This window comes from Tamandua tetradactyla, chromosome 4 (genome assembly GCF_023851605.1).
Source record: "Tamandua tetradactyla isolate mTamTet1 chromosome 4, mTamTet1.pri, whole genome shotgun sequence".
Lineage (NCBI taxonomy): Eukaryota > Metazoa > Chordata > Mammalia > Pilosa > Myrmecophagidae > Tamandua > Tamandua tetradactyla.
The window spans coordinates 88734-99256 of NC_135330.1; the positions used below are offsets into that span (position 1 = coordinate 88734).

The 10523-nt window shown below is 41.0% G+C and overlaps 1 protein-coding gene across 4 annotated transcripts in view; it reads right to left on the reverse strand.

The window, feature by feature from the left end:
- PRKAB2 (protein kinase AMP-activated non-catalytic subunit beta 2) overlaps positions 1-10323 on the reverse strand; it is a 30002-nt gene extending 19679 nt beyond the window's left edge. For 3 of the 4 annotated variants that reach the window (XR_013173894.1, XR_013173895.1, XM_077155888.1), the window contains exons 1-4: positions 9989-10323; positions 6305-6471; positions 5424-5517; positions 5053-5173 (exon numbers count right to left, since the gene is read on the reverse strand). Coding sequence is in view for 2 of the 4 variants with exons in the window: in XM_077155888.1 (XP_077012003.1) it covers positions 5053-5173; positions 5424-5517; positions 6305-6471; positions 9989-10144 (538 nt within the window). In the remaining 2 variants the exon portion in view is untranslated. The remainder of the gene's footprint in view (positions 1-5052; positions 5174-5423; positions 5518-6304; positions 6472-9988) is intronic. The other variant, XM_077155887.1, reaches the window with a different exon arrangement.
- Between the last annotated feature and the right edge of the window lie 200 nt (positions 10324-10523).

Genomic DNA, 10523 nt, shown 5'->3' on the forward strand with positions numbered 1-10523 from the left:
CAATGGAGTACTGGTATATGCTACAACACACACAAAGCTTGAAAACAATACGCTAAGTGAAAGAAGCCAGACACAAAAGATCATATACTGTATGATACCATTTATACGAAATGTCCAGAATAGACAAATACATACGGCCAAAAAGTGGATTAGTAGTTGCCAAAGGTATAGAAGGGGAAGGGCAGGAAATGGGGAGTGACTGAAAATAAGCACAAAGTTTCTTTGGGGTAATGAAAAAGTTCTGGAATTAAATAATAGTGATGGTTGCAAAATATTGTTACTATACTAAAAGGCCACTGAACTGTACACTTTAAAAGGGTGAATTTTAGGGTATGTGAATTATATCTCAATTAAAAGATGGAAAAATGTATGCAGACAAGATGAGAAGGAACTATATAAAATTGAAGAGAACTGTATCATGATGGTATACTTTGTTTTTTAAAAAACTTTTGTTTCTATAGTCTCCAATGAAATAGATTTTCATAGCCAATACTGTATAAGAACCCAGATTTCAGTTAAATATATATGAAGCAAAAAAGAGAAAGTAATAATACTGTGATATTAAACAATATCTTAAACATATATAGACAACAAAAAGAGAAACAGTTCAACTTAAAAATGAGCAAAAGACTTAAATAGTCATTTCTCCAAAGCATATATACAAATGACAATAAGCACATGAAAAGATGCTCAATATCATCAGCCATTGGGAAAATACTAATCAAAATCACAAGATATCATTTCATACCCACTAGGATGGCTATGACTAAAAAAAAAAGAAAATAACAAGTATTGGAAATAGGAACCCTCATTCATTCTTGGTGAGAGTGTAAAATGGTATAGTCTCTGTGGGAAATAGTTTGGCAGTTCCTCAAAAGTTGAACACAGAAGCACATATGACTCAGCAATTCCTAAGTATATACTTAAAAGAATTGAAAACAGTGATTCAAACAGTACTTGCACACAAATGTTCATAACAGTATTATTCACAATAGCCAAAAAGAAAAATAACCTAAGTGCCCATCAACAGATGAATGGATGAACAAAACATGGGATAGCCCTACAATGGAAAAAGGAATTAAGTTCCAATTCATGCAACATAAAGATGAACCTTCAAACCATCAGGCTGTGTGAAACCAGACAGACAGAAAAGGACAATGTCATATGTTTCCCTTATATGAAATACCTACAATAAGCAAACTCAGAGTGAGAAGGTAGATTACAGGTTACCAGGTACCAGAAATGGGGAATCTGAACACAGAGTTTCTGTTTGGGGGTAATGAAAAAGTTTTGGTAAGGTTGGAGGTGTTGGCAGCTAAAAACTATGAATGTAATTAATACCAGTGACTTGTGTACATGTACGCAGTTAAAATAATTTTCTACTGTATATGTTACCACAATAAAAATTAGAGAAAAAAAAGAGACAGAGGCAGAGGGAGATTGGAACAGACACATAGAGGAGAAGGAAATGATTACAGGAACAGAGACCAGAGGGATGGAACCATAAGCTAAGGAATGCTGGCAGTCACCAAAAGCTGGAAGAGGCAAGGAACAGATCCTCCCCTAGAGATTTTGGAGGGAGTATGGCCTAACCAGCATCTTGACTTCAGTCTACTGATGTTAAACTACCAAAAAAAAAAAAAAAAAAAAAAAAAATTAATTAATTTACAAAAAAGTATATAGCTCCTGAAACTTTTCAAAGTACTTTCAGGAACTTTGTCACATATCCACAAAACATATATTAGGGCTCTCTAGGGAAAGAGAACTAATAGGATCTATCTATCTTATCTAATCTAATCTATTATCTATCTATCTAGAATGTAACTATTATGAATTATAGGAATTAGCGCATATAATCTATCTATCTAGAACGTAACTATTATGAATTATAGGAATTAGCTCATATAACAATGGGAATGGTCAAGTCCAAATTGGGTAGGGGAGGCTGCAAGCTGGGAATTTCAATGATGGTTTTTGATGAATTCCCAGGAAGAAACTGGCTGGCTAAAGTAGAAATGGAAATTTTCCATTCCGATTGCTGAATTTATCACTTTTCCTTTTAGGGCCTTCAGGTGATTGGATAAGATTTCTCTCATTGTTGAAGGCAATTTCTTCTGTTGATACCAGCCATAGATGCAATCATTTTACTGATGAATTTAAATCTATGAAATATTCTCACAGTAATAATCAGGCTATTGCTTTCTTGACTAAACATCTGGACACCAAAATCTGGCCAAAGTGACGTAAGAACTTAATCAACACAGTCTACCCCTTGTCAACTTGGCATCCATACACACCTCTTTAAACCATACTTAATCTCTAAATAAAGCAGTAATGATCACATTTTTGCCTAACAATACACAATTGTCCTGCATAGAACAGGAAATGCACTAATGTTTCCCAGAAAAAGATGTTGAGCCCCTGGGGTCGAAGTCACTTTCAAATTTGATAACCTGTTATTAAACACTAAGATAAAAAGTTAATACAACTTATGCCATGTGATAAAGGGGTAGGATAGGGAAGAAAACAAAGATATGCGCTTTATATATATAAAACAAAACAAGAAAAAATATTTATAAAGCCTCCATTTCTGTAACTGGTCACATGATTGCAGTTTGTATTTATAACTACCTTCTCCCACTACCCACTCCATATTCCCTTTGCCTTCAACAACCCCTCAGCTGGTCACGGTTCTTTGTCTGCTGAGATAAGCTAAACCTTCATTCCTGAAGTTTCTGGGCCATTAGTAGTCCTGCCTTTATTGGGTGGTTATAGTTTTCCACAGACTTTAATCACAGGGCATGGTAGTACTAAGAAACACCCTAGGAGATTTTCTGTATTCCAGGCAAACTCTTCTTTGTATACTAGCAGTCCCATTTCCCCTTAAAAATCAAGAAAAATCACTCCAGTCAGTACAGTAATTCTCTTCTTTGGCTACTGATTCAAAGATGAGGAAAAACCAAAGTGGTGAGGTGCCAATCTTAACTTCCAGTTCGAAGGAACCATCGTTTTGTCTCCTGGTGGAAGGACTCCTCCTTTTGGAACTAAAGACTTACAAATCAGCACAGCTTACAGTCGCAGAGACAAACAAAAATTTTTCTAAGCAGATCACTAGGATTAATATTGAGCAGTACCACTCCTATTTCCACCCCTTGATTCCTGGTCCATGAATCCTGGTTATGGGAGAAACAGCACCGTAGAGTGGACTCTAATTTACAGTATATACAGCCTCCTGGAGAACAATGCCCCAGCCCTGCAAGATGCTGCCACCCAGTCGGCACCATAACTGAGTCTTCAAAAGGCCATTCCACTATTCTGTCAATCCACCTGCTTCAGGATGATGGGGAACATGGTTAAGACTAGTGATTTCCATGAGCATGCGCCTAATCCCATATGTTGATTTGATTTCCTTGATCCGTAAGCCCATGGAGGGTACTTTTGGCAGAAGAACTACATGAAGGGAAAAGCAAACCCATATTCCGAATTTGAATCTATTCCAGTTAGAACAAAACGCTGCCCCTTCCATGATGCAAGTGGTCCAATGCAATCAGCCATAGAAGCAATAAACTTACTTATAACTTAAACCTATGAAATATCTTCACAGTAACAATCAGGCCAGTGCTTATTTGGACAAACAACTGGATACAGTAACCTAGCCAACTTGATCCATGAACTTAACCATCACAGGAAGTATATAGGACAGCTTTTATTTCCTTTTTACAGAAAAATAAATATAAGTTGGCTAAGTGATTTGCCCAGAATCACATAAATGGCTAGATGGTAACTGAGTACAGTTTACTACCTATTATCTGCAGACTCTTAATAGAAATTATTCCAAGCCTTAGCCCAATGGATCAGGAAATTCGATGAAAGAGCAAAGAGATAAATATCAAAAAGAAGTTATGCTAATTTTCTTTCTATATACAGATGAGTAAATGTCTATTATTCATTGGCTACACTGCCAGAATCATGTAATGCAAAAATTTAGAGTCACAAATAACCTCATTACTTCAGTAGTCTTAAACCCTGTTTCATCCCCACCAGCGAAAAAGACTGTCCAGCTTTACTCTGAGTTTATATAATGAAAATGATCTTTAAAAAATATTCCTTAACAGAAAATTATGATCTTTTGCTTATTCTTTTTGGAACTGCATAAGATATCCTTTTGTCATGTGATCTAAATGTCCCACTTCAGGGATTGTATCTCCTCAACTAAGAATGGCTGACAATCACTGAGAATCTAAGTCCCTGATTTTACAGATAAAGATCCAAAAAGGTTGAGTGGCTTGTCGATGATGGCAGAGCTAGTGAGTAGCAGAGACCGGCTTTGAACCCACAAGGGAATTTCTACTGGGAATTCAGAGCAGTCCTTTAGACAGTCACAGTTTTCAGCGTAAAGCAACAATATGGTAACGCCAAGTGTGGTTAGTAAATCATTCTTCTAAGAGAAAAAATTACAAATTTCATTTTATATATACGCATAAGAATTGTTGTGTTTGGGTTTTGTTTGTTTTTACCTTTTTCTCCTCAAAGATGGCCATAACTATAACGTTACAGCACTTGGGGCCTTGTAAAATTGTAGAACTGTCAGCTGAGTTCTCACTCTAGCAGAACTGAGGCAACTAAATAAGGCAAACCAGACACCTGTCCTCTGCTAGATCAATGAAAAACGTGAAATATTACTAGAAATAACTTTTAAAACTATAGGCTATGGCCTATCAGTGGGTTACAGAAGACAGAATTAAACAGAAAATAGAGTGCATCATAAATAATAAAGGCAAATATTATAGAGACTTGTATTACAGTTGTATTTGTGTGTGTGTACTGGTTTGCAATACAAAATAAATATCTACTGTAGGTCTCTAGCAAGTCTGAAATTAAATACATTAGGCTGAGAAACTTTTTGAATCAGAAAAGGGGACCTAATGTTTATAGGAACAATATAAATATAGGATTCAGAAGACTCTTGAGGAGAAAATAGGGAGAAAAACATTCTTGGCAAGGAACATGCAATTACAACAGACACAGAAAGAGTAAATACTACAAAATTACCTCGACAAGATGTCTCTGAGCTTTCCATAGAATCTAGCTTTAAAGCATCAAACACCTCAAAATCAGATTTCTTGACATGGATCAAATTGTTAATCGTGCCAAGCTGACTGGTAACCACAGGCTGAAATAACAAATGAAAAAAATTAAGGAGCTTCCTTTGCAAATCCATCTCTTCTATCTGACCTTCCTCTTTCACTAAAAATTAAAAAACATAATGCTTGGCACCTCCATCTTTTATCAATAAAAATATCCTCCAGTGCAGGGTAGCTGCTGTCCACCAATCCTGACAGCACTGGGGTTTGGCCTCAGAGGAAACAACAGCTAAAACAAAACTATGAAGTCAACAGGTAGCCCTGGAAGGCAGGCCTTACCTCTGACGGATCGTGCACCCACTGGCCATCCACAAAGAACTTGTACTGGTGCTCTCCCTCAGGGAGGTCCAGGATGGCCACAAAGTCATTATGGCTACAGAAGAAAACAGATTCAAACAGGCAAGGTCCTATTAGAAAACAATATAAAAGCCACTTGGCATTATGACATACCATCCATTTCCCACATTCTTAAGCTTTTGTACCCCCTGAAGAAAAAGATAGTTTATAAGGCTGTTCTCCTTTTATCACCTTGAACATGTATCTGCCAGCAACTTTAGTTCCTAACTAATATCTAGGGAAAAAAAACATGAAGACATTGATACTATAAAATGGCTTACCTTAGAACTATTTCACTGAAGTAAAATAGATCCCTTACATATGTAAACAAGATAGAAGGGAGGTACAGGATACAGAAGTGCCCTTCCATACTTTGGTGAGACTTCTGGAATATCATCTAAATACAAAGGGCCATTTTGATAACCAATGAAATAATTCACTATTGTTGTACAAGTGACAAATAGTACTATTACCTAAAATGTTTTGCTTTAGAGCAAAAGTCAAAATAAGTGGACCCAGCCAGTTAAGAAGATATCTGCAAGCACAGAAAGGACTTTCCACAAAGCACAGAAACTCAGTTCCAAAGAACATAATGATGAAAATTATAACTCCCTCTGAGGCAATGATATTCTAAATGGTAAAGCATCTCTGATTCACTATAATGTTAAAAAAATTGAAACAAATATACTAAGTTTATTCACAGAAAAGGGCATGCTCCAGAAAGCTCCCAAAAGGTAGAGAAGAGAACTCAGATAGAACTCCTTTATGAGAAAGGAACTCATGGTTCTAATCCCAGTAGACCCTACCAAGATGCTTGTCTTCACCTCTTAATAAGTGGAATCTTGGCACTCCAATTGTTGAAGGAACCAGAGATGAAGACTTCCTTGCCTCCTTCAGACCAGCGGATAACAGTGGGCCGGGCCTGCTGTGTGGGCTTTACAGAGTCTTCCAAATCCTGCTGCCACGATACAAACTCTTTGTCCCCAGGAAGCTGTAAGAGTTAAGTCATCCTTAGAATAACTTGTGACCCAAGGATTCTTAAAAGTTCATTCTCCTCTCTAGGGCTGAGAAGGGTGCTAGGCTTTAGCTAAGTATTAATAAGCCCTGAAATTAGCAACTAAATTACATTTTAAACAAACTACAAAAACAGAACTCATTCAGGACCAAAAACGGTCAAATGGCTTATGCTCAAGCACTGCCCAAATCATAACCTAAATTTTGAATCTATATACATCACTCACCCTTTCAGAGTCTTATGTAAATATATATAACGTTTATTGCTGATTTAACTCATTGGAAGACAAATCTGATGTGCTTCTGAATGCACCTTAAGAGAAAGAATATGAAAATGAGCATGGTTCTATAAAAATAATTAAATCAACCATGTATTTTAAAAGACAAATATGGACAACGCTCTGTACTGGAAGTTGGAGATAACAAAATTTGTAAGTAATTTATAAATTCCACTTTAGCTAGCTAATAAGTCACAAGAAAGGACATTAAAAATTCAAAAAACATGAGTGATTTCCTAAAATTTGAGAAGTGGTTATGAAACATTATTTGCTCACCTATGCCAGGATTATTTTAATTATTTCTAGAGACTCAAGGAGCAACATATTAAAAATATAGTCCGGTTTAAGAAAAGCATTTCCACTATGAAATGAGGTTTCTACGATTCCGAAAACAATCAACTCCTTAGTTTCTTTTCACTATCATCCTTTACCTCAGGACTTGGCAACAGTAACCAATGTGCCTGATGTTTTTGTTAATAAACTTAAATGAAGCAGAGTCATACTCCTTACTTAGATATTTTCTACAAGGGCTTTTGCATTACAACCACAGAACTGAGTAGTTATACAGCGACTATATGGCTGCAAAGTCTGAAATATTATCTGGACTTTTACAGAAAAAATTTGCCAATCCCCTCTTTAGACTGGATTAAATAGCTTTAGTAAATAGGTAAATACGTGGGACATGATTTCCAGAGGTGAACGTCTCCCTGGAGGCATGGGAGATGACTCCCAGGGATGAGTCTGGCCATGACACTGTCGGATCGACAATGCCATCCTGACCAAAGGGGGAAAAGAAGTGTAATGAAGTATCAGTGGCTGAGAGAGTTCAAATAGAGTTTAGAGGTTAGTCTGGAGGTCACTCTTGGCAAGCTTCAGTCAGGCATTACTACCTATCATAACTTGCCAACCCCCAACCAAAACATTCTTGCTGATCCTAAAGAACACCTAGGGCAGTATGTAAGATTCTACAAGGGTTCCATGCACTAGAGCAACTTTCCAGAAACCTACAACCTTCAGATGGGTCCCTGGACCAGATAAGTCCTGAAACCTAGAGGGCCCAGCCTCTCCAGAACATCAGATAGTTTCATCTCCCTATCCCATATTAGTGGCAGACCTTTCCAACATGAAAAAGTTAGAATGAGCATAACCCAAATACCCTTAAAGAGTAGGAGAGAGATCAAATGTGATGGTGGAGTTATACAGTGAAGGTAGGTCCAACAAATGAGTATGAGTGCTGAATCATTAAATTCATGTTTCTTTTAGTCTCCAGTATCTCAGGGCAGCTAGAAGTAAAAACCTAAAATTGTGGAACTGTAACCATATCAAACTCTGAACTGTGTTCCACAACTAATTATAGTGCTGTGCTTTGAAATTTATTGCTTTTTTGTATATATATTACTTTTCATAGAAAAGGAAAAAAAATTACCACAAAAAATAATGTTAGTTAAAAATAAAGGATGATATGGAATCCATTTGTGTCCACAAATAAAACTTTACTGGAACACAAAACAAAAAAAGGATGACTTATTCATTTGGGCTTTCCTTCCAAAATGGTTGCAGTAGCTTACCTTCTCTACTGTCTCTTGATATTCCTCAAAATTACACTCTGAAACACAATCCAAAGTAAATGGAGAGAGAACTGAAGAAAACTTCCAATTATATAAGGTATTGGCTTATGTAAAGGTACAAAGAGAATTAGGAACTACCGAACTAAGGAAGGCTGACAATGCCTTAGTGACTCTCACTATCACCCTTTCTATCAGTTACTTTTATGCCTTTGGATTTTACATTTAAAATATGAAGGCATAAACTATTAATATGCCTAGCTTTGGAGAAAGGCCCTTTCCCGTAAGACACGGCATCTCTGAGGGAGGCACGAGGACAGCCGACAACAGAAAGACTGTTTACTCCCAAGTTAGTCAGCAAAACTTCCCAGAAGCAAAACAACTAGTCTCGAGTTTGAAAGCGTTTAAGTAAAAAAAACGTTGAGGCAAGAAATGAAGAAGACAGATTCAGAATTTCAGAATTTTATTTGGAAGAGACCTTAGGAATTACTTAAAATAATTCCATTACTTCACAAATAGCAAGTTTGCGGTGAGAGAAAGAAAGATCCAAAACTGACCCTAATTCAAAGACAGCAAGCGTGGCTTTAATTAAGGCCACATAGTTTTAAAAAAAACTTAAATCCCGAGTCTTCAGCGTAAGAAAAGGTTAAAAATACAATGAGGCCCGTCACCTTGAGTATAATCTAATGGCTGTGTAGACAGCCTAAAGGATTTAGTAGTCCTGATGTGGGGCAGGGAGAAAAGGAGGGGTAAAGAACCCCCCAGAAATGCGTTTCTCTCTGTGATTATTTTCTTAATCAGGATCCAAGAAAATACCAGCACCACGGACTCCCAATTTCAGAGGCCACCAGTGTGGCTGGAGACACGGCCTCCACTCTCGGCAGCCCGGCTCGGGGGCAGCGGGCGGGCAGGACGAGTCACCGAACACCCGCCACCTCCCCCCCTCCCGTGTCACCATCCCCCCCCCCCCCCCCCGAGGCGGCCAGCGGGGTGCAGGACCGACAGTCAATGCTAACCACTCCAAAACGGACGGAGGCATCAGGATGGTAACAAGCACGGGGCAGTCACCACCTTCCAGGGAAGCTGTGGGTCTCTTTGAGCCGTGGCCACGCCGAGGTACTGCGGGGAAGCCGAGACGCGCGAACACGCGGGCCTGGACGCGGCAGCAGCACTGCCTCGGCACCCCACTCGAAGGCGCAGGGTGGAGAGTGGACAGTCACCAGTGTGGCCGGCCTTCACTGGTCTCCAACAGGATAAAGGTTCCACGAGCACGGTTCCGGCTGAGAGCCCGGCCAGAGCGGCGGAGGGAGAGGCGCTGAGCTCCATTCCCCAGCTCGGGGGCAGAGAACTGCCGCCTGTGCGCAGCAGCTCCGCAACCATGTCCAGCTCAGCAGTCCTCCAGAAGAGCCCCCAGGCCCGCCAGAAGAACGAGGGGTCTGGGGGGTCTGTTAGTCCCGTCCTAAAAGGCGGCCACAGATTGGTCAGAAAACCAGGAAAATAACTCCACCTCTTTATGCTATTTTTGAGGCTGCCTCGCTAGAGGCCAGCCAGAAAATCTGTCTAATTAAAAAAACCCTCAACCCAGACCAGTGAGAAGGAAGAGGCGCCCCGAAACCAGGCGCACCGCAGCGGCGCAGGCCGGGGCGCTCACCTTGGGGTCGGGCAGGCTGAAGACGTTGGGGTCGTCCGTGCTCCCCACCAGGATCCGGTGCTCCTTGCCCGGGGCCTGGCCGCCCGCGCCCTCGCCGCGAGCAGCCTTGGCGCCGTGGCGCTCCCCGGACAGCCGCTCGCTGGCGGTGTTTCCCATGGCCGCCGCGCGGGGCCCACCTAGGATGGAGACGGCTCGGCCGGGCCTGCGCCGAGAGCCCGAGGGGAACCCCGCAGAGGAAGGCCGGCCGAGGCCGGGCCAGGACGCGCTTCCACAGGCGCCGGAAACCGCCGACCCCTCACAGGCTCCTCCTCCTCCTCCTCGGGAGCCGCCTTCGGGCGCCGCGACCCCTCACAGGCTCCTCCTCCCCCTCCCCCCTCCCCCTCGGGAGCCGCCTTGGGGCGTCCCGACCCCTCACAGGCCCCTCCTCCTCCCCCTCCTCCTCCTCGGGAGCCGCCTTGGGGCGTCCCGACCCCTCACAGGCCCCTCCCCCTCGGGAGCCGCCTTGGGGCGTCCTGACCCCTCACAGGCCCCTCCT